Raw genomic sequence first — 23,569 nt, 5'->3', positions numbered from 1 at the left:
CTGAGGCCTCCTCGCCACTACCGCTTGGGTGAGTACGAGGACTCGAATGCGGGTCTCGGAGCAGCCCCACGCCGCGGACTCGGACTCGGCCTCGCGGTCCGACCTCCACTGCACCGGCCCCGGGGTCTCCGTCTTGGTGCCTGCCCTCCTCCCTCACACAATCTTATCTCAGAACTGCTGCCTAGCGAGGCTCTGAGCCGGCCTCCTCCCTTGCCCTTACCCTCCCCAACATGGGACTCTGTGTGCAGGGATTGAACTCTCCCTTCTTTACTCTGCAGGGCCTCCCGGTCAGGATTCACTCCAGGTGTGGCAATGAAGGCGTGGGGGAGCCTTGGAACTTCATAGACTTATTTCACATCCCAGCCCTGCCAGTTATTAGCCTGTGGTTTTTGAGTAAGTGCCTTTTATTTTGGAACCGGGATCGAACTCAGGACGTTTCACTTGCAAGGCAGGCGGTGGAACCACTGAGCTAAATCCCAGGCCCTTGAATAAGTCCTTTTAACCATTCTAAGCCCCAGTTCCCTCTTCTGTAAAACGGAAACATAGACTATAGTGCCTACTTAACAAATTACATTTAAGAAACAACATATATCTACTGCTGAGCAGGTTGCCTACTGCATAGCAGATCCCCAGCAAATGTATTTTCTGATGAGGGGTGATGGTAGGAAGATCTCTAGGAACTTTGAAGATGAAGTAGGATACTCCTAAGAAAGCAGCGTTCAGCTAAGAAGTACCTAAGAGGAAATTAAAGCTGTCTAGGGTTGAACAGGCAGGTAGTGAGGCTCCCTGTCCTGGGGTGTAGAGAGGCCTTAGAAGTAGCCTAAACCTAAGCCATATGATCTTCGTGTTGCACAACTATGGAAGCACACCCAGAGTGAGTCACATAGCTAAAAGAGGGCCACACATACCTCCAAGAAGTGTAACTGATTATCTTTTATTGTTCTATTTTTTGTTTGTTTGTTTCTGAGACTATCGCATGTCACCCACCTCCCCGAGACAGGGACTTTTCATTCCCTGCATCCCTGGAGTTTCCTGAGAGATCTGGAACAGCTGGCTTCAGGGAGAAATGTTGGAAGGGGAGGCCTGGATCTACTCCAGTGATAAGAGTCTGAGTTTTGACTGGGTGACGAAGGTGTTCCTCATGTAGAGAGAGTCCTAAGGGACTTAGAGTCCATTTTGGGATGATCTGAGGAATGTGTTTGGTATCATAACCACTTCCAATTCCAAAAATTCCCTGGAGAGATTGCTGACACCTCCCCCTCCACACGTGCACGCCCTTGCGCGCACACAACACACACACACACACACACACACACACACAAATTAGGGCAGGTTGCCTGATTGGGCCTGGCAGAGGCAGGTGGGGAAGGTAGATGAGAAGGCCAAGGCATATCCACCTGGCTTGTTCTGGAATGCCAGGACACTGGTAAAACTGAGGTCAGAGTTCTTGAGGAAGGGACTAGAGAGGAGAGTTCAGAGGGTGGGGCCGGAAAGAGTTAGGACTTGATTTGGTAAGGCCTGAGACCAGCAGAACAGGTTCTTATGTAAGTGGAGTCAGCCTGATCTTGGTGCTGAGAAGCCTAAGTTCTGTGCTTGGTTTTCCCTTAGGCTCAGCTTTGATGAAGGGCTTTTCTCCCTTTGCATTTTTGTTTCTCTGTCTTTACAGTGGGAACAGGGCTGATTGATTTTCTTCAGTACAATTTTTCTTTTTCTTTCTCCTATGGATAGGTACCCCTTCTCTCTCCCTTTCCCAGTCCTAATCTGGTCTTACTGCCCACACCTCTGACCCAGAGAGGAAGGAAGGGCTCAAGGAAAGCCAGAGTTGCAGTGTGTAACTCTTTGTAGGTCCCACATCTCCCTACTGCTAAGTTTTCCATCTATTTGCTTTATGACCCTGAGAAGATTCCTGCCTCAACCTCTCTTTCTTTACATTGAAGGGAGCTGGGTTAGGATTGTTGGTGTATTCCAGCATAGTTCCTGACTTTAGGATAACCCTCATCTGAAGGAGAAATTACTGTCCTCAAGAGCTCTCATGTAGTCTGAGGAGTGAGTGGGTGGACAGGCCCCTTGGCGTGGGGAAGCCTCCAGATGCTGACCAAGCAGCGCTCTCCTGTAAACAGCAAGCCCAAGCTAGTGCCAGGCCTGATTCTGCACAGCCTTTCACCCTCTGAGCACATGAGGCAGCAGCGGGGGTGGGGGTGGGGTGTGTTGATGCAGAGGCTTGAGGTTATGCCAGGTTCCATGGAGTCCCTGCTGCTGTGGACTGCTGGGGCCTGCACACAGAGCCTGGCAGGGACTAGAGGTGCAGGAGGGGACCCTGAGCTGATGGGTGAAGCTATGGGAGCTGATGAGAGGTCCTAAGCCTGGGGTTTGAGCTTGAGGCTCAGAAGCTTTGGGGAGGTGATGGGCTATCTGCCCTCTGGTTGGTTCTTAAAATAGTGAGACTAAATAAACTAGCACCTGTGGTCCTAGCCTCTCAAGCCAGGCAGAAGGCTGAGGTCTCCCAATCTAGATATTCAGGCTTCATCCTCGTACAGATTGAGTTCGTTGTCTTCCCTCTGAAATGGTAGTTGAGTGTTGCCTTGGGATTCTGAGTCAGTCTTCCTCATCCAGGGCAGGAGTTGTCCAAGTTTAGGAAACTTTCTTCCCAGACTCTCCATGCCATAGTACATCTAAGTTTAGGACTGAGCTGACTTTGCCACTTGGACCTAGCTGGGCTGCCTGGGCCCCTGATAGCATGCCACTCCATCCTCAGGTCTAACAAGATGTACCAGGTCCCACTGCCGCTGGACCGGGATGGGACCCTGGTACGGCTCCGCTTCACCTTGGTGGCCCTGGTCACGGTCTGCTGTCCACTTGTCGCCTTCTTCTTCTGCATCCTCTGGTCCCTGCTCTTCCACTTCAAGGAGACAACGGCCACACACTGTGGGGTAGGGATTGGAGGCACTGATACCTCATATTCAGGCCCTTTTTGGATCTGTTTTTGGATTGTAAGTCTGCTTTAACAGGAGTAGCGAGCTCTCCACTGGTATCCGTCAAACACATTGGGCGATTTGGGGATGATTGAAAATTGAGGTCTCAAGGATCAGTCTCTTTCAACATTCCATGAGGATTCTGTGGGCTTGGGTCACCAAGATTGGGTAGCCCCTAAATTCGGAACCCAATCATTACTTCATAGGGAGCAGATTCAGGAGCTCCAGGGTTTTCTGGAGAGCAAAGAGAAAAGGACTGGGCTAGAGGGTATTTTGGGTCCTATAGTATAGCAGTATAGATCTGTGGGCTTATGCCTGTCACTATGGAAGTGTGTGTGTGTGTGTGTGTGTGTGAGAGAGAGAGAGAGAGAGAGAGAGAGAGAGAGAGATTGTGGGGGCTATGACTATTTATAATGGCTCTGAGTAGGGCACGTTCATGAGAGAAACTATTTGCCTGTTTGCTTGGGGCCTGATTATGTACATGTGTATGTGTTCTACGAGTGGGTTTCATGCCATCTGAGGTTCTGTGGATGGCCATTCACTCTCTGGAGAGGGATATGGGGGTACCTGGGCAGATATGAGAATCCTTTCTCTATAGGATATCAGAGTAAATGAGATGAGACCTGTGTTGGCTGCTGTTATACTCCTAGTTCATCCGCTGACTCTCTGTTACCTGAGACCCAGAAACTGAGGTTTACTTGCCCGTGTTATGTCTGCAGTGAGGCTGAGCTGGGTGTGGTGGCACATGCCTATAATTTTAGTACTCAGGATATTGAGGGAGGATCACAAGTTTGAGCCCAGCTTGGGCAACTTGGTGATTTAGTCAGACCCTGTCTCAAAATGAAAAATAAAAAGTGTTGAGGATAGAGCTCATTGCAAAGGCTCTGAATCCAATCTCCAGTACTACAAAAAGAAAAAAAAAAGTGAAGTTGGTGATTCCTACCAAGTTCCCTTCCAGAGTTAACATAGAGCTCCAGGTAGAAGAAGGATGGGAAAGTGGTTTGGGGAATATGAAGGGGGAAGAACAGGACAAGGAAGAGAAGAAACTGTCAGATTGTCAGGCAGGGGAGGAGATGAAGTTAGGCTGTAGGCTGTAGGTAGAAAAGAGGCAGAACCTGGACATAGGGCCTTGGGCCCTAGCTTTAGAGAGAGTTCTGAAGGTCCTGCAGCCAACTTCCTTTGCAGGAAGCTCTCCAACTTCCTGGAAGGGCATCTGCTTCAGAGAAAGGGCTAGGACTAGCAGAGCGGTCTGGCTAGGAGTTTAGGGTGGAGGCCACTTCTTTTGTTTTTATGACTTTAAGTTTCCCCTCTTGATTTGTCCATGTGTAGACATGATCCTTGAGTTATGGGCACCCATTTGATGATTCCTCAGACTGGGAGTGATAGAAAGGAACAGGACTGGAAGAAAAAGGAATGACCAGGTGATGTGAGGGGATCTAATGCATACCTCAGATAATGCATCAAATATTCCCGTTACCCTGGACAACTGCTCATCCTGCAAAACTTCCCAAGGTATCTTCTCCCCAAAAAGCTTCCCCTTCCCTTCTTGGGGCAAACTTAATCACTCCCTCCTCTGGATGCTTTCAGTTCCTGTGCCCCCCCCATGTGTTTTCTTCCCTCCACTCCCCTCCCTTCCCCTTCCTTTCCCTTCTCTTGTACTGGGACTTGAACCCAGGGTCTTCACACTGAATTATATCCCCAGTCCTTTAAAATTTTTTTTGTTTGAGACAGTCTCACTTATCTATCTCTCATATTTCTGTCATATCATAGCAGTACTTATATCTGTCTTGCCCATCAGACCACAGTCTCCTTGAGGGTAGGCACTCTCAGAAAGCATTTGTTGAGTAATTGAAAACCCATCCCCTCCCCTCATCCCTCAGCCCAGTGCCCTAGGGAATGGAAGTGTGGTATAAGGTAGTTGTCCAAACAAATTATATTATTTGTATAGCAGAAGCCTAGCCCTGAGGCCTGATGGGATCGATACCCTCAGCATACCATGAACACCTATTATCTACTCTTGGTATACCAACTAGATAATGAAGACATGGGAGTTGCTGGAGGGGTACTAGGCCTAGTGACATTGGAGTATTTTATTCCTGCCTCTCCTCACCTGTTGGATCCAACTGGGGCTTTTCATATATGCTTTGGATTTCCCATCTAAAATAAGTATTTCAGGAATGGCCAGTCCTAGGAATGAAAGAAGCAACCTAGTCCAGCACATCAGTAATTGATGACTTTGAATCTTCTTGAATATCCCTAGTCATGGGGAGTTTCCTTCCTCTTCAGGTAACCTGTTCTAAGGCAGCTTAGTAAGTAATATTTAGCAAGCTCTTTCTTGTGATTAGCATAGATTTTTTTTTTTTCTTTTTGGTACCAGGGATCAAACTCAGGACGTTGCACTTGAGAGGCAGGTGGTGGTACCACTGAGCTAAATCCCCGGCAAGCATAGATTTTCTTCCTGGTGATTTCTACTCTGTACCTGGCTCTGCTTTGATAGCCATAGAACTGCTTTCTCCTCATAGCTTTAGGTCAGCCCTGCAGAGACAAGAAGGCAGTAGTGCAGATCCTTGAGTCTGTTTTAGGAGGCATAGCTCTGTTCTCTTTAGGCAACCTTCACAGGACATGGTCTCCTCTTCACTCTGAGTGTACCCTTGGACTTGACTCAGTCAGTAACTATCATTTTTTCTGGGCATAGGATTCCAGGTGCTCTGGGCAGTATAGACAAAAGCAGAACTGTTCATTGCTTTTACTGGCAGTTAGACCTCAGCTGATGCTCCTGAACTGCCATTAAGCTACAGGTACAGGCTGGACACTGATATGCAATATTCAAGCCTTTCCAAATCTGTCTTGGGTCCTCACTGTTATCACAGGATTAGTCAATTCTCCATTGGTTTCAAGATCTATACCAAACCCTGCTCCCATCAAAAAGGGTCAGATCCCACTCTCTCCCTTTTCCTTCCTAGAAACTTGCATGTATTCCTGAACACATCCCTCAAAAAGGTCCCCACCCCCACCTCTGGCAAAGAAACCACAGTGGGCTGACCTCAGCCACTATCTCTTCTTACTGTTGCAGAGTGTTCCAGGATTTATGACACGGCTTGTTGATCTTGAGAAGGCTGTGTGCCTGGGCAGACATGGAGAACTGGGCTCTGTGGGCGGGAGGGCAGGGGTTGCGGGTGGGACCCTCCAGGCTTAAAGCAGTCTCAGTCTGGCTAGAGCCTTCAATCCAAGCTCCACATTCTTCAGCAACCAGCGTGAGTGTTATTTAGTGAGACTCCATCCCTGACAAGGAGCTGGACCAGTAGCCTGGGGTCTTCTTAACGCAGGGAAGTATGAATTCCAAGGGGAGATCTAGTTTGGGGCCTTTTAATACTAAGCCTTACCTGTCTGTCTCAACTTGCCCTAGCAGGAAGCCCAGCTTGTGTGGTCAAAGTGGTCTGGAGAATAGAGTTTTGGGGTAGGAGTTCTTTACCAGGAAGAAGGGTGTGGAGGAAGCCCAGTTCCCTGGGTCTGCGTCTGACAGAGGGTTCCTGAGTAGGACCAGCAAATGGGCTGATGCTGAGTGGAGAAGGTCCCCATGACACTCAGATTCCCCCAAACTTTTCTTTGGGTGACATGGTATTTTCAGAGAGGAAAGAGATGGGAATCTAGGCCTCTACAAGGACCTTAATATTTTGGGATCAGGGTACTTCTGGCTTGAGGCTTGGCTCATTCAGACCAGAGGGTGGGTTGGCTGGCAGACAGTGACCCCATTGAAATGGGTTCTAGGACACTCTCACTGTTCCTTGTTGAACCTGGGTGAGAAAGAGGAATGCTGTAGGTCAGGGTCAATAGGAGGGCTGTGGTCAGTTTCAGCCAGGGGTCCTTTGCCCAGGTTACTTGGCTTGACTTAGTCTTTTTTAAAAAAATTACATTTAAAAAAAAAATCATGGATTGAATGTGGGACCTTATGCTTGCAAAGCAGGCATTGGAACCACTGAGCTAAATCCCTGTCCCTTTTTTTGTTTTTGAGACAGGGTCTTGCTATATTTCTCAGGCTGGCCTTAAACTCACTGTGTAGTCCAGGCTGGCCTCAAACTCATGTCCATCTTCCTGCCTTAGCTTCCCGAGAGATGGGATTACAGGCATGTGCCGCCTACATTTTTATTTTTATTGATATATGTTTGTAGTTCATAATGATTACATTCCTCATGGGAAGTTGGTTTATGTACATAATACATTTTAAATCTTAAATTATTATTTTTATTTTTTAGTACTGGGGATCAAACTTGAGACCTTACATTTGCTAGACAGGTGAACTAAATCCCTGGCCCTTAAATTATTTTTTTTTTACTTAAGAGTCTTAAGCTATTTGTTTTTTGTTTTTTGTTTTTTTTTTTTGGTACTGGGGATCGAACTCAGGTTCTTGTGCTTGCGAGGCAGGCAGTGGAACCACTGAGCTAAATCCCCGGCCCTACTTAAGAGTCTTAAGCTATTTGATCCTGGCGTGGTTCTGGGCCTCAGTCTTCCTCTCTGTGAGATGATAATAATAACATTTTCACTTCTGATCCTTTTTCTCTTGGCTATCAGGGTTGTAAGAGTGAGGCGAGCTGTCAGAGCTCTTATATGCATGCCCCATGGGAGCTTCTGCTGTCCATGCTCTTCAAGTAGACCTAGAGTGTTAATGTGCCAGGGGATTTCTAAGAGCTGTCCCTGCCTATCTCTGCCACTTCAGTTCCATCTACCTCTGCCCCTCCTTCTCCTCCTCCTCTTCTTCTTCCTCCCCATATGCCCTTTCTACCATTTTTGTTCTCCCTCATACTCTGAGGAGCTAGTTCTGGTAAAGGCTTCCCTTTCCCAGGCTCAAGTGTCCCATCAGGCACAAGCTGTATCTCTTGCCCTGCTTAGGCTACTCCCTACAGGATGTTCTCTGCGGCCTCCCAGCCCTTGGACCCCGATGGGACCGTGTTCCGGCTCCGATTTACAACCATGGTCTGTTGGGTCATCACTTTCCCTGTGTTCGGCTTCTTCTTCTGCATCATCTGGTCCTTGGTGTTCCACTTTGAGTACACAGTGGCCACTGACTGTGGGGTGAGTGCCAGGCTCCCCAGCACCTGGGTTAAGGCTGGGTCAGGAGGTAGTGGTAAAGTAGGAATCAGAGAGGAGGAAAGAAATAGAAAGTTAGAGAGGGGAAAGAGACAGAAGGATGGAGAATAAGGCTGAGACTCAGTAGAGTCACAGACCTTCAAGAGTTGGAGGAGGATTCTAGAAAGTACAACCTAGATGAACTTCTACTTCCCAGATCAGTCCTAGTTCTTTCCTGAGGGCCAGGGTAGAAGTTTGTGTCAGGGGCATGTAGCTGAAGATGACTTGTCCTTAGATCTCATTCCTGCAAGAGGCAGTCCTCAGATACAGTCACAGAACAGTAAGGTGGGATTCTTGTGGTGACAAACAGGAACACAGGGACAGCAGGGCTCAGGGGAGGTCCTTAACCCAGTGTGGATATCAGGGAAGACTTCTTAGAGGCAGTGGTGTTGCTGGTGGGTGGTGGTGGTGGTGGTAGTGGTGGTGGTGGTAAAGAAAGGTCTTTATGAACATCAGGCTCACAATTTGGATTTTATCATGGGGGCAAGAGAAAGCTTTGGAAAAATTTCAAGTAGGAAAAGGGCCATGAACAGATTTGAACTTTAGAAAATGATTCCAACTACTATGTGAAGAACAGATTAAAAGGAAGGGGCAAGAGTAGGGAGACCAGGTAGATGTTAGTGCAGTGTCTTATACTACTGGAGACCAGAGCTAAGATGGGAATTGTGAGGACAGAGAGGAGGGGATGGAGTCCAGAGAGGAATAGCAAGTAGAATTGATGGGAACCTGAATTTTTGTCTAATTGGCAAGGGGTAGAGGGCAGCAAGGAAGATAGAAGTCATCTATAATTTGGGGAGACTTTATCTAAGGCCAAAGAAATGATAGCTAATGACAAAATCTGATAGGGGAGTTTTTGGAACTCTTCCTTTATGAGTTTCTTTCCTTTTATTTTTCCCCTTGGTACCGGGGATTGAACTCAGGACCTTGCACTTGCCAGGCAGGTATAGTGCACTGAACTACAACTCCAGCCCCTCCCTTTATGAGTTTCTCATCTACTACCCTGACAGGAAGAAGTTATCTATTCATCTCTAGTACTTTTAGCTTTGTGCTAATGGAGAGGTTTGGGGTGAGCTGGTACTTATTGCTGGTAGAGTTGGTGAGTGGGGAATTTATGTGCTTGGGATGCGGGTGGGAGGAGGGGGTATATGTATCTGATTGTGTGTGTGTGAGTGTGTGTGTGTGTGTGTGTGTGTGTGTGTGTGTTACATAAGAGACAATACCTGCTCTTAGAACCCGAACTCCACTGCTAATATGAGAGAAATTTGTGAATACCAGCAGTCACAGGACCCTAGTCCCCACCCCTTCCTCCTCCTACTCCATATTTTATCTATCTAGTCATTGGTCTTGACCAATTCAGTGCCCTTGAATGCTTCAGGCTGTCCAGTTAGGCTTTAAGTACTGGTTCTGTTCCACTTAAATTAATTGAGATTAAAGAACAGTCTTCACAATGAGACAATGGAGGCAACACTATCACTAACCTAACTCAGGGGAACAGAGAGGGCTGCTGGAGACTGCTTTGTTGATTATGCCCAGAGCAGGCTGTAAGCAATGCAGGCTCAAAAGAGTTAGCCTCACAATTCATATTGATGCCAAACTTTGTGTGGACACCAGATAAGCATAGCACATTGCAGCCCAGAACTCCTGGACTCAAGCAATCATCCCACCTCAGCCTCCCAAGTAGCTGGGTATCGTGGTACGCACCAGTGTGCTATGCCAGGTGTCCACACTAAGTTCAGCATCAGTAGAGGGCAACATATAAATTAAGGAGCGTAGAAGGTCTCACTGTCTCGAGTACTGCCTGTCACCCGTAAGGAGGCCTTCTTGTGCTAGATGGCCATGTGGCTCACAGCCTCTTTGCAGGCTTTTCAGGAAAGCACTGTGTGGTAGATCTTGCAGATGGCTTTGCATACCTTAAAATTCATAATCACTCTGTCACCCAGCTGATAAAGGGAGAGCTGGAGGATACAGACCTAGCTTTGTGAAGCTCCAAAGCTTCATGCTTCCTCTTCACTAATTAGTCAGTAAACATCTGAGCTGGTCTGAAGCTGTGGTACCTCAAGCCATGGCTTTGAGAACAGGGTCTTTCCACTGAGAAGTCTGTGGGTTCCTCTGATAGAGTTGAGGGAACCCATCTCTTTTGTGGAGAGTCTGAAGTCACTTGCTGGCCCTCCCTCAGCCCCACCCCTTCCTTGTAAGTCACCTCCAATATTGCCCGCCTTTTCACAAGATTCACTCAACATCTTTGGAAGAAAGGAAGGGACCTTCCAGAACTCCAGCTGTAAAGACTGGTCCCTGTATAGTTAGAGCAGAGTCATTCTCTTGGCTGTGTTGCTGGGTTCTGTCACTGCCCTGGCCCTTCCTGAGTGTCTGAAAATGTTCACAGAAAGTTTGGGCAGTGGATTGGTAGCTTCCAGTTTGGGTATCTTTTAAAAATTCAGATTCTCAGGTTCTAGACCTGCACAACTACCCAGTGAGTTTTATGTGTTATTAAAGTTTGCAAAGCACTGCTGTATGCCCAGAGTCTAAGAGATCCTCCTCCTATGTCGGGCTTTCTTATTCCCATCTAAACTTCATCCCCCATCCTCTCATCTCTCATACCTTTCAACATTACTCCTCTCCTTCCTCAACTTCTTCCTGCACTGAAGGAGTAAGGTTGCAGCTCCTTCAGGAATGAGGAGTTTGAGGCACGGAGAGAGATGGAAAGGAGAAATGCATAAGAACAGGGTCATTATCAGACCAGGTTGGAGGCACCCACTTTCTTCAACAATCAGGGTTGGGATGCCTTTCTGGCCTACCCTACAGAACCCTCTACCACCTTGGCACCCCAGAGGAATGAGTGGAGCTGGGGGCGGTGACAGGAACAGCTCAGCTGGGCAGCACTTTTAAAAAGGTCATATTGTCAGTAGCTCATCTCTCCTCAGCACTGAATCTGGAGTTCTAGATTACTGAGATTCTTATCTGAGGAGCAGCTCTGAGCTACAGGGCTAGGGGGCGTCCTAACCTATCTATACAACCTGGCCAAAAGCACAGGTTTCACTTTGAGGGGAGATGGAGAAGGCTCGCTCTACCCCAGCAGGGATCCCAGGCTAGCTGGGAAATGAGAATCTCACACACTGAGCCCAGGACCTGGAAAGGGAGAGCGCCTGCGAGGGAAGGGGCTGGGGTGGGGGGCGCCTGAAGAGGACTTGGGGGGGAAGGGGAGGGCTGTGACTCACCTGGGGAAGTCCTCCTGGTGGGCGGGGCTGGAGGAAGCCATCGCCCAGATGCGGGCCCAACTCTTTAGGTACCCAACTACCTGCCTTCTGTGAGCTCGGCCATTGGTGGGGAGGTGCCCCAGCGTTATGTGTGGCGCTTCTGCATCGGCCTGCACTCGGCGCCCCGCTTCATGGTGGCCTTCGCCTACTGGAACCACTACCTCAGTTGCGCCTCCCCGTGTCCTGGCTACCGCCTGCTCTGCCGGCTCAACTTCAGCCTCAACGTCATCGAGAACCTCGCGCTTCTAGTGCTCACCTATGTCTCCTCCTCCGAGGACTTCAGTGGGTGCCCAGATGAGGGAGGGGTGGAGAAGGGCTCGGGAAGGGGCCGGACTGCACCTCCCTGCCAGGGGGTGAGGTGCTTCCAGCTATGCGCACACCATTCTCTCTCCCACCAGCCATCCACGAGAATGCTTTCATTGTGTTCATCGCTGCATCACTCAGTCACATGCTCTTCACCTGCATTCTCTGGCGGCTGACCAAGAAGCACACAGTAAGTCAGGAGGTACGATCTAATCCTACTGGGTGCCAGGTGGCCCAGAAGAAAATCAGTCATCTGCCCTCAGGATGTGGGTAATGATGAGGTGGGAACTGGACTGTTTTTTGTTTTGTTTTTTGTTTTGAGAGAGGATCTTGTTGAGATTCAGGCTGGCCTTGAACTTACTATGTAGTCCGGGCAGCCTCAGCTTCCTGGGGTTATAGGCATGTGCCATCACTGCCCTCTGGAACTGGAGTTTTAATAGGAATTCTGACAGAAGGGTGGGGTATTGGGGTTGGGGCCAAGGAGAGGGTTGTTGTCAAAATCTAGAGCAACGGCCGGGCGTGGTGGCCCACACCTGTAAACCCAGCACTTGGGAGGCTGAGGCAGGAGGATTACTGAGTTCGAGACCAGCCTGGGCTACATAGTGAGTTCCAGGTCAGTCTCAACTACATAGTGAGACCCTGTCTCACCACCCCCCGCCAATCTAGAGCAATGTCTAGTTAATTCGGGAGATGACAGTTTAGAGATGGAGGCTTCAAATGGTGGTTTAACAAGTGGTAGCAGCCAGGCCCCAGTAGGTTAGGAACACTATCAGGGGACTGGGGTCTAGTAATTCCAGGGACCCATCAGTATCCATGCCTTTCCTTGCCCCACAGTACCTGGAGGTATTGAGTTGGCGGGTGACCATGTAACTTTCACACTTTATCACCCTGAAATGGGAGGGGCAGGAATTTTGGCATTATCAGTTCCCAAAACCCAGGGATGTGACCTGCTCATCATTCCTGCTGCTTACCAGCTTCTGTGATTACTGTGGGAGCCAAGGGAGGGAAAGTCCTGGAGCTGGGGGCAGGAGCGGGGGCTGCCCATGCACACTGTACAAGCTGCGGAGTGGTCAGACAGCCCATCCCCTAGGATCGCAAGTCCTACAGCTGGAAACAGCGGCTCTTCATCATCAACTTTGTCGCCTTCTTCTCTGCTCTGGCTGTCTACTTTCGGCACAACATGTATTGTGAGGCTGGAGGTGAGGCCAAGCTAGGATCTATAGATGGTCATGAGTGACTGTGGGGATAGTGGGCAGTGGTCTTGGGCTCTGGTTGCCATTGTGTTTCTCCTGGTGGGCTAATAGTACAATGATTTAAGGGGCTTGTAAAAGGGGTAACAGGAGGTTCAGCACCCTGATCCTTGTGTCCTTACAACAGTTTACACCATTTTTGCCATCCTGGAGTACACCGTTGTCCTAACCAACATGGCATTCCACATGACAGCCTGGTGGGACTTTGGGAACAAAGAGCTGCTCATAACCTCTCAGCCTGAAGAAAAGCGATTCTAAACCCCAATGCTGCTGGAAGAGAGCCCACTGTCCAGAAACAAGAAACAACTCTGGCCTTCCCCATCCGGTTGTTTCCTCTCTAGGCCCTTTCAAAGGGAGGGAGAAGGGCAGAAGGGCAGAGACAAGGCTGACCCCAGCACTGCTGGTTTCTTTTCCTCAACCCCTTCAGAGGCACAAGGGCCTTCAAGTAACATCACCGTAACTGAGAGGCCCAAGAAGCTAAGATGGCAGAAGAGCTCCACCACTTGGTGCTAAAACGAAGTCCCAGGGTTTATGACACCACGCAGTTTTTGGCCTTTATACACCCACCTTTCACTGATGTCAGGGACTGCTGAGCAGCGTGTTACCTGAAAACTACAGCCATCTCTCTCCAGTCACTTGCCCAACCTTTCTAACAATCTGCTGTGCACATCCAGGTCTGTGTCTGTAGTCCTGTAAAGATTGCCCAGGTGTTCTAGTCCTGACCTCACTTTGAACTGGTGTGTGCCCTATGGTGTGTACCCTATGGTGTGTACCCTTCCCTATCTGAACCTCATTGGATCCAAATACATGATTTCCAAGGGCTCTGCAGTGTGGCTCTTCTCATCTGATGGAGGTGGGGTCTGTACCTGAAGGATGACCCATCCCAGAAAAATCACCATCACAGCATGTGTTTCTCTTCATTTCTGAAATCACAGGCTTAGACCTTGGGGTGGAGGGGTCAGAGACAGTTCCCTAGACTAAATGGGCTCCTTGGTGTCCCTTCATTCTCCCTAATGCCCCAAATCTTGAGTTCTTTTGGTTGTACATTTTATTTCAAATAAAAATAAATTTTTGTTTTTTACCAATAATCTGGGGTAGGCTTGCTAGTCTCAGGATTCATATCCTTGTTTTATAGGAACTAAAGTAAGGGATGGACTCTGGAATGGAGGGAATAAATCCCTGGCAGGATATTATTCACACACACAGAGCTTTCAGGTTTAGTCTCCTGAAGCTGGCCTAAACATCCATTTTGGTGAGCAGGAGCGACAGCTGTCCCTGTAATGACTCCAGGCTTGGAAGCCATGATACCTGGGGAGTCTTCAATCGAGAAGCCTGCATTCCAGCTGCAATTTATGTCATTGAAGATGTCCTGTTGGAGGTGTAAGGAAACGCCTCTCAGTACTTGCCTGTAGACTGATGGCTCTCAACCTCTCCCTTTCGGAACCTTACTTCGATTAGGAAGATTTTCCTCAAGGTCTTCGTGCTAGTCCACTATAGCATCTGTGGCTATAGAGCTTTGTTAAGGAAATTGGGGGTCGGGGACACACAATAAAGGCTATTGTTTCCTGTCCCCTCTCAGAGGAAACAAAAGGCTCCCAGTCTCTGGGGAGCCCCAGCCCATGCCCACCCCCTAATGCCCAGCACACAGGGAGGAGCCGGGGCCACTGGAGACAGGAGGTTTTATTGATGCTGATGGGGGTTGGAAAGGCCCCCAGGAGCATGGGGGCTGAGTCAGTCAGCGGATGCATAAGGCCTGGGCACATGGGACAGATTAGGGTGCATTTATCTTCTCAGGATTCTGTGGCTCCTTCCTTGGGGAAGAGAGCATCTTGGTGTGCGTGGGGGGGCAATTCCAAGAGCAGCGAGGGCAGAGGTTAGAGACAGCGGAGAGCCCTTAACCTGAGAGGAGGCACCACAATAGGCAGCAACAACTTTTTGGAAAGCTGGATGAATTGGTCAGTAGCGGAAAATAGGGAGAGGGGCACTGAGTTGGCCTCTTGGGGATGGTCAGCCTTGGCCTGGGTGAGCTCATAAGAATACCTGGTTTTCCCAAGTAGACTGTGGTGGGGCCTGAAGCCCCTTTTCCCTGTGGGCCTCCTTAAAGAGAAAAAGGCGTTCAGGGAGCCCCCTGGCAAGGGATGCCAGAATTAGTCCTTAAGGCACAGCTGGGAGCAGACAAGGCGCCAAGGCACAACTGGTGGGGGGAGGGAAGGGACAGCTTGCAAGCTGAGTGCCAGGGTCACAAGAGGACGCAGGACCGCCCACGCTTGACCGGTGTGGGGTTGAGCACTGCCCGGACAGCCTCAGCAAACACTTCCTTTACGCCATCCTGCTGTAGGGCCGAGCACTCGAGGTAGCGCACAGCGTGGATCTGCTTGGCCAACGCCTGGCCCTGCTGTGGTGTGATGGGCGCCTGGCCCTGCTCCTTGAGGCGCCGGAGGGTGTCAGGTTGGGCTCTCAGGTCCTTCTTGGTGCCCACCAGAAGGATGGGCACATCCGGGCAATGGTGGCACACCTCTGGATGCCATTTGTGCCTCACATTCTCATAGGAGGGTGGGCTGGCAATGGAGAAACAGATGACAAAGACGTTGGTCTGAGGATAGGAGAGTGTGCGGAGGCGGTCATACTCCTCCTGGCCCGCAGTGTCCCACAGGTTCAGGTTCACTGTGCGCCCGTCTACGGCACTCTGGGCACTGTAATTGTCGAACACCGTGGGGATGTACTCCTTGGGGAAGGCGTTGGTGGTGTAGCAGATGAGCAGGCACGTCTTGCCCACAGCCCCATCACCCACCACTACACACTTGATGCTCTGCATTGTGGGTGAAGCTGCGGTTGTGGAGGCAGTGCCTCCTCCCTCTTCTGGGCCCTCTGGATGGAATGACCTGTGGGGAGACAAGAGGGACACTCATGGTTAGGGAGGCTCCTAATTACTGGGCAGAATGGGTAGGAATACCTAGAGAGAAACGAGTTCCTGTTCTATGAACTGACACCATGCCAAATTCCATTCAGACAGACAACAGAGAGACAGATACACAATGAAAGGTACTGAGCACCATTTTATACTGATGTAACCTAGGTGGTCAGGGGCTTGGGAAACTGATGCCAGATTAACTAAAAAGTCCTGATTTTGCTCTTTCCTAGCTATGACCTTGAACAAATCACTTACCCTGTCCATGCCTCAATTTTCTTAACTTTAAAGCAGGGATACAGTGATACCTACTTCATTTGGTTATTATAAGACTTACAAGTACAAGGTCCTGAGCTCGATCCCCAGTACAAAAAAAAAAACAAACAAAAAACCAAAAAAAAAACAAAAACGACTTTCATAGGTCAATACATATAAAACATTTTGTACTTGGTCAATAACTATTAGCTATTTTTATTTTTACGTAGGCAGAGACAGACACACAAAGGTGTCCAAGTGCAGGGATCTATAATATCCTTTATCCTAGATCCTTTACCATCCTCCCACCAGCTTGATCTTTCACCATTAATTCAAAAGCCTCAAAAATCAACAACAGGCTGGGCATAGTGGTGCATTCCTGCAATCCCAGTACTGAGAGGCTGATGCAGGATTGCTGTGAGTTCAAGGCCAGTCTGGACTGCATACTGAGTTCAAGGCCAGGCTGAACTACATAGTAAGACCATGTCTCACACACACACACACACACACACACACACACACACACACACACAAAGACAAGCTGGGTGCGGTGGTGCACACCTGTAATAATACCAACACTTGGGAGACAGGCAAGAGGATCACCTCGAGTTTGAGGCCATCCCGAACTACTACAAAGCAAGACCCAATCTCAGAAAGCAAAACAGAGTAGCTGCGGATGTAGCTCAGTGGTGCTGCGACTGCCTGGCAAGTGCAAGATCCTGAGTTTGATAGCTGGTGGTGGTGGGGAGCAAAACAAGCAAATCAAAGACAGTATGTGTGTGGGTGGGTGGTGCTGGAAAAGAGAAAGGAACTTTGGTGGTGGGGACTGCACAGGATTTAGGGTTTGGTCCCAGCTCTTTCCCAGACCAGCTTCCCCTGAAACCAGCTTCCTCTATGTGGTTGTCCTTCTGGTTCACAGTAGCAATATTTCCATCTTATTTGCATGAATAAATGTGTATATGTTCAACCTCAGGACATTCAGATAGAGACCTTTAGACAATGGATCAGGGAAGGAAATAAGGGCCCCTAAGGTTGTGGAGAGTGGAAGCCTAGGGATTTAAGTCCTAGCCCCAGCTCTGCTGGCTCAAGGCAACCAAGTATGAGGCACTCATCCTCTCTGGGTCTCAGTTTCCCTTTCCAGGAAATGGAGTTTTAAAATGCCTATAACAAGGGCACTAGGGAAATTAAGTAAGACTTAAAGAGCTCTGGGGGCAGTGTCATTATTTGTGATTGTTTGGGAGGCTCTGGCATTTCATAGCAAAACTCCAGGGCCTATAATTTTCAATTTAAAAATTTTTTTTTTTTTTTTTTGACGACAGGATCTCGCTACATAGTCCAGACTGGCCTTGAACCCACTATGTAGTCCAGGCTGACCTCAAACTCTTGGCGATCATCCTGCCTCAGCCTCTCAAGTGCTGGGATTACAAGCGTGTGCCACCACACCTGGCCTGTAATTTTCAATTCTACAAAGCATAGGGAAGCTGGTGTGGCAGTATGACTGAGAAGTATCCCCTCAATCCCAGCAATGGGCTGGCCCAGGGAGGAAGGCTGGGGGAGCGGGGGACTGTGGCCAGCAGTCACAAGGCCCAAGAGACTGAAAACAAAACTGGTTTTCTAGAGAGGTGGTTATCAATCAGCAATGAGTAAATTAGGTGGGGGTGGGGGGACTGGCTGGCAAGGGAAAAGGGACGGACACCGGAAAAACATTATGAATGAGGCAGTGTCCAAGACAAGGTATGGTATAAGGCCAAGAGTACTAGATACCTGAATCTGACCTACTGAGCTCAAGTGCTGATCTTGACCATTATTAATACAACACCTTTGCAGCCAGGCATGGTGGTGTATGCCTGTAATCCCAGAACTTGGGAGGTGAGGAAAGAGGATTGCCACCAAGTTCTAGGCCAGCCTGGGCTACATAGTGAGTTTAAGACCAGCCTGAATTACCTAGCAAGACCTTGTTTCCAAAAAAAAAAAAAAGAAGAAGAAAAAGAAAAAGAAAACTCCTTGTATGGTACAAGCCTTTATAGATTGCATAGTATTGTGTCCTTTGGTCCTTATAACAATACACTGGTATTATTTCTATTTTATAAATGAGGAAACAAACTCATAGTAGTTACAGTGACCCAATACTATACAGCTGGTTAGCAGGAGCCAGGAAACAAACCCAGTTTTGTGATCCAAAGTCCCAAGTTTTCCTCAATGCATCACACAGCCTTGAAACTACTCCTTTTTTTTTTTCCCCAGTACTGAGAATCGAACTCAGACCTGTGCTTGCCAGGCAAGCACAGCATCACTAAGCTACATCCCCAGCTCTCAAAGCTACTCTTTACCAGCTGGGTAACCTTAAGCAGTAAGTTACTTCCCTTCCTAAAGCCTAAGTTTCTTCATCTGTACAGGAGTAATATTGTAATACTTGCCCTCCCAGCCTCACAGGGTTGCATCTGGGATCATAAGTATGAGAATGAGTATGCTTTGTAAGCTGTGATGTACTGTGCACATAGAAAATTACAGAAGCAAAGCTATTCATCCCGAGAGGCAGGAAGAAGCACCGAGTATGGTGTGGCATCCATCCAGTTTTCTTTATTCAGATCTAGTCCAGACCCTCATCCTTTCTCCCAAGATAACTCTTTTCTCTGAAATCCTTTGGCCAGAACTGGGTCAAATAAGTTTCCCTTGCTCATTTAAGGACTACATGGGCTAAAATGTAGGGTCTAATGCATGCCGAATAGGAAGAAGGGATATTAATGCATCTGAATGCTAAATTAGGAATGGCCTGCCTATGTTTGGGTTTTACTGTGACTATTTACTAAGTGGCTTGAAAAAAAAAAGGATCTTTGGCTAGTAAATAAACTGATGTTTGCAGATATATATATGATATCAACCAAACTACAACAATTTGTTCTGGCTTTTATTTTTTGTTTTTTGGTACCGGGGATCGAACTTGAGACCTTGTGCTTGCCAGGCAGGCAGCAGAACCACTGAGCTAAATCCCTGGCCCATGTTCTGACTTAATTTCTATTTCGTTTTGTTTTGTTACCAGGGATCAAACTTAGGACCTTGCACTTGTGAGGCTGGCACTGGTACCGCTGAGCTAAATCCCCAGCCCTTAATTTGTTTTAATTCAGAATATGCCTGGTCCCTCACTTTGGTGTTCAAGGTTCTTCATAATCTGAGAGGGGTTTCGGTATCACAAAGACCTGGATTTAAACCCTAATTTTACCACTTATTCCTGGGTGACCCTGGATTTACAACCTTTTGCCTTTCTTTTCTTTTTCTTTTTTTGGTTTTTGAGACAGGGTCTCACTATGTAGCTGAGACTGACCTGGAACAACTCACTATGTAGCCCTGTCCAGTCTCAAACTCACAGCGATCCTCCTGCCTCTGCCTCCCAAGTGCTGGGATTACAGGTGTGCACCACCATGCCTGGCAACTTTTTGCTTTTCTAAGCTTAAATTTCCTTATGTTTCAGATGCAGCAGCAATAGTACCTACTTTATAGGGTTGCAGTGTGGATTAAGTGCTTTAATATATAATATCTGTGCATAATATAGGTAATTCCCAGATCCTGGCTCCAGGGGGTCTCAGTGTCCTCTGCAAATCGGCCAGGATTATTTTTGCCTTGAAACTTCTACTTTTATTTTTCCCTCTCAGTTTCCATTCCCTCTCCTATCTTAAGTCTTCTTGACTCCTCAAGGTTTGGCTTAAGTCTCACCACCCAGTGAAGCTACTGAATTCTTTGACTTTCCCTAGCATAACCCCAATTTTAACCACGTTGGATCAGTGTGATTCTTCTTCTCTAATAGTCATATATAAGTTACCCAGGTATGGATGTCTCTCCAAGGCTGAAGGCTGAACTTCTCTCACTTCAACTGCAGAAAATCAATGCGTTTTGGGCTGGACACACAAGTGTAGAACCACTGCCTTCTGATCATGGACAGAACCCTCTGGAGTCCAGGATTGCACCCGCTACCCACCTAACACTGCAAAGCTAAATCTTACAAGCATGCAATAACAGCCAAAAGCCAAGTTTAGGATAGGCACAACCTTCTCTTTCTAGTATTAGCCTGAAGCAGCTCTAGCAAGGAGTCCATCTGGAGCACAGCTCAGGAGGAGCCAACACTATCTAAGTGCAGGCCCTGGCCTTGGGGTGTGGTCCAGGCAGGCCCAGAAGCAGGGAGGAAAAGGAAGCACTGATGTTTGCCTGATTGCCAGATCTCTGTGGCCGTTAGAGCAGGGGAAGTGTCCCAACTGGGAGTGGGGGAGGGGAGGAATGGGCTCTAAGAGATGGGTGAGTGGAGGCAATGGGAACTTCCTACAGACTTCTAATGTGCCTCCCTGGAATGGCACTTCCCTCTGCAGACCTACCTCCCTGTACCTGGTTCTAACTATAGCTCCTCTGGGCCTCCCAACCCTTAACTTTGGCCAAACCACTCTGATCCTCTATAAAGAAGCCTCTACATTTTCTTCCCCAAAACACAAGTAGCAGTACTCAGAGCCAAGAGCCATGGGCACCTCCTCTGGGCAAGTACTTATAAATCTTTCAAGTCCCAAGTGACTTATCCTATCCAAAGTCTAGTCCCTGTCTCACATGCATATTCTTGCATCACATGCAGGCTGATCTGAATCTTATCTTGTCATTAGACTGCTAGGGCCAAGAGGGCAAGGTCCTGGCTGGTTTCTCTTTCCAGAGGCCCATGGTTGCTGTCAGTAAATAATTGAATGAATAAGCTCAGTCTGTCCTTCATGGCTTGCACACAGGAGTTCCACTTCCTGAAGTGCTACTCAGCCTCCTCAGATTCTCCTTGTCCTTCAAGGTCCACTTTGGTTCCCCAGCTTCTCTAGGACATTCCAGCAACCTCTCTTCTCCTGCCTTACCTTTGGCAGCACTGCCTGATTGTTCTGTGTATTGTGCAAAACTAACTGGATGCTTCACTGGGAGGGAAGGCTGTCCCAGATACTTGCAGAAGGCTAGCAGAGGGCTGTGGACTGCACACCTCCTCCCCCATGAATCCAGACACTGGGTCTGGAAACAAGGAAAGCCTCTATACTCAGGAGACACGGGACTAAGGTAGCCAATTTCTTTCTCACCCTGAGAACGCAAAGTTAGGGTAACACACACACATGCACACACACACACACACACACACACACACACGCATGCACGCGCCATATTGCTTTGTCTGCAACTAGAAGGGTGAGGGGTAAAGCAGGCAGAGCTTGCTCAGAGAGGATGAGGAAGATGGGTAGGAAAAACTGGTCCCAATAGATTAGGGATTGGCTTGGAATATCTGAAGATCCTTAATCAAAGACAGGCAAGGGGCAGGGGCACTGTTGGAAAGATTCTGTACATTTATTTGTTTGTTTTGAAGGGAGGAGAGATGAAGGGTGACACCAGGAGACTCACAGGGCCTGCAGCTGGCTGCAGCTGGGCTAGGAGGAGAAAGCTGGGCAACACATGAGGTCAGTGTGAGGCTCTGACCAGGCAAATGGCTGAGTCTCGCTTTCTTTCCCTTCTCCTTTACTAAAAGTAGGGAAGAACTCAAGCCATCAACCTTAAAAAATTTATGCTGGAGGACTCTTCACTTTTTCTTTTTTTGGAACTGGGGATTGAACCCAGTGGTACTCTACCATTGAGTTCCACCCTCAACACCTTATTTTATTGTTTTATTTTGAAACAGGGTCTTGCTAAGTTGCCCTGGCAGCACTCAAACTTGCCTCCCTTGGTGCTGGGATTACAGATGTGCTGCCAACTGTCCACTTCTTGCTACTCTCCATCCTTCAGGCCTGCAGAGGATCCTGAACTGCGTTAGGTAGGATAAAACGTGAGGATTGAGGCCTCAGACCAGGGGCTGGAGAGGAGGAGCAACAAGAGTTATAGCTGCCAAGGCTGTAGGAGATTGGGACTCTTTCAGTAAGTCTGTTTCCTCCCTTCTCTGGCCATCCCAGCACCAGGGGTGTTGCACAGAGGGTAAGCAAGCCCTAGAGCCAGGACAGCTGTGGCTGGGGGAGCCAAGGAGGCTGCCCCCTCCCCCACCAAGCAGCACAGAAGCAGCTCACACACTGGCTTCCTCCTCCCGCCTAGCAGCTGCCCAGTAGTCCCTGGGCCCCATGAAACGCCTGTGAAGTGGCACTTCCTTTGCCTTTGCTCATTTCATACGAGGCTGTACTTTTGTACTTCTATATCATCCTCGAAATTCTGCCTCGCCCACCTGAAAATACCCACAGAGAAACTGAGAGCTCCCCAGACCCTTCAGCTCCTCCCGAGGCCCGAGGGGGTTTCCACCAAGGAAAATAACATCAGGAGGAAACTCCAGCATCTATTTTCCATTGCCAGTGGGGCACAGCTGGAGTAGGGGACAGGGTACTCCCCAGTCTTGCTGTCCCTGGCAAAATCCCCAACATTCTCGGCCTTCTCATCTCTCAACCCATAGCAATCCTTGTGTTTTGGGGAAAGGGCCACAGTTCTGCCCCTGGACAGATACTTGGAGGGACTCAGTCCTGTCAAATCAAGTGTGGGAGGAGACAGGAGGGTCCAGAGTAGAGGGCATTGCTATGAGGAGTCTCTTAGGGGAGGCAGCATCAAAACTATCAGTGTTCACTTTGCCCTTTGGAAGTATTGATAATGCAACTCTCTAAAGCTGAAACAAAGCCAAGAGAAAACTAAGATGACCAGGGTTATACAAGGGAGTCAGTTGCAAATCCAGGACAAGGAACTGAGTCTCATAATCTCCAGCCTGATGTTAGTTCTATGAAGGATAAAAGGTGAGGACTGTTATTCTGGCCTGGGACTGGGTTCATTTTTCTTACTTTATTTAGGTTGGCCCTGCCATCATTTATCTTTTCAGAAAATGGGCCAAAGCGGTCAGACTCACATACATCTAGGCCATTTTTGCCTCTAAGTTTCCAGGCCCCCAAGTCTAGTCCAACCTGCACTGCTCATGACTTAGTACTAATGTTATTAAACAGCCAGCCAATGTGGCCCTGCCCAAGGTGAGAAGCTCCTCCTCTGGTCTTCAGCTCCTGGGAAGCTGTCCTCCCCCTATATGAAATGAGGACAAAAGAGGAAGCTGGACCCTGGACAGGAAAACCAGTCTAATCTGGGGAGGTGGCCTAGGCTTTGTCTTTGGTTTCCTTCTCAGCTCTTCTCACAGACCCCTAGAAACTTACTTCTAATGGATCCCTTTAGTATTCCCAGCTCCAACTACCACTGCCATAGTATCTTTTTAGTTGTCCCCCTATAGCCACAACCTCTCATATATTTTTGCTCATAACCCATAAAAGTTCACACCAGCCACCTCATCTGTACTAAATCTTGCCAGAAACAATTCTCCACATTCCAGATTCTCAACCAGAATCTGTGACAATGTCACACAATCCTTCTTTTCATGTTCCAACTTTAACCATACCTCTTTAGCCAAGAGTTCAACAGCAGCATCCTAAGCTAGGCCCTCTGTCCTCCATGATATTTTCTCATTTAGAGCTCTTCCATCCCATCATATATATA

The 23,569-nt window shown here is 48.4% G+C and overlaps 2 protein-coding genes across 9 annotated transcripts in view; one reads left to right on the top strand and one right to left on the bottom strand.

The window, feature by feature from the left end:
* Positions 1–14,221, top strand: part of Pgap2 (post-GPI attachment to proteins 2) — a 37,864-nt gene extending 23,643 nt beyond the window's left edge. Inside the window, exons 1-7 of one of the 8 annotated variants that reach the window (XM_010603176.3) lie at positions 1–28; positions 279–393; positions 2,756–2,990; positions 11,380–11,632; positions 11,749–11,855; positions 12,744–12,852; positions 13,031–14,213. In XM_010603176.3, coding sequence (XP_010601478.1) covers positions 2,766–2,990; positions 11,380–11,632; positions 11,749–11,855; positions 12,744–12,852; positions 13,031–13,161 — 825 coding nt within the window. In that variant the 5' untranslated portion in view covers positions 1–28; positions 279–393; positions 2,756–2,765 and the 3' untranslated portion in view covers positions 13,162–14,213. Of the gene's footprint in view, positions 29–278; positions 394–2,755; positions 2,991–4,301; positions 4,485–4,653; positions 6,227–7,859; positions 8,043–11,379; positions 11,633–11,748; positions 11,856–12,743; positions 12,853–13,030 lie in introns of those variants that run through there. The other 7 variants (XM_010603179.3, XM_010603177.3, XM_010603175.3 and 4 more) reach the window with 7 other exon arrangements.
* Positions 14,222–14,565: 344 nt separating this feature from the next.
* Rhog (ras homolog family member G) overlaps positions 14,566–23,569 on the bottom strand; it is a 9,436-nt gene continuing 432 nt past the window's right edge. The window contains exon 2 of the mRNA XM_010603166.3: positions 14,566–15,785. Within this exon, the coding sequence (XP_010601468.1) occupies positions 15,143–15,718 (576 nt within the window). The 5' untranslated portion in view covers positions 15,719–15,785 and the 3' untranslated portion in view covers positions 14,566–15,142. The remainder of the gene's footprint in view (positions 15,786–23,569) is intronic.

This window comes from Fukomys damarensis, unplaced genomic scaffold (genome assembly GCF_012274545.1).
Source record: "Fukomys damarensis isolate Sample0158 unplaced genomic scaffold, DMR_v1.0_HiC HiC_scaffold_16, whole genome shotgun sequence".
Classification (NCBI taxonomy): Eukaryota; Metazoa; Chordata; class Mammalia; order Rodentia; family Bathyergidae; genus Fukomys; species Fukomys damarensis.
The sequence above is the reverse complement of the archived record's forward strand: the minus strand, read 5'-3'. Positions and strand labels throughout refer to the sequence as shown.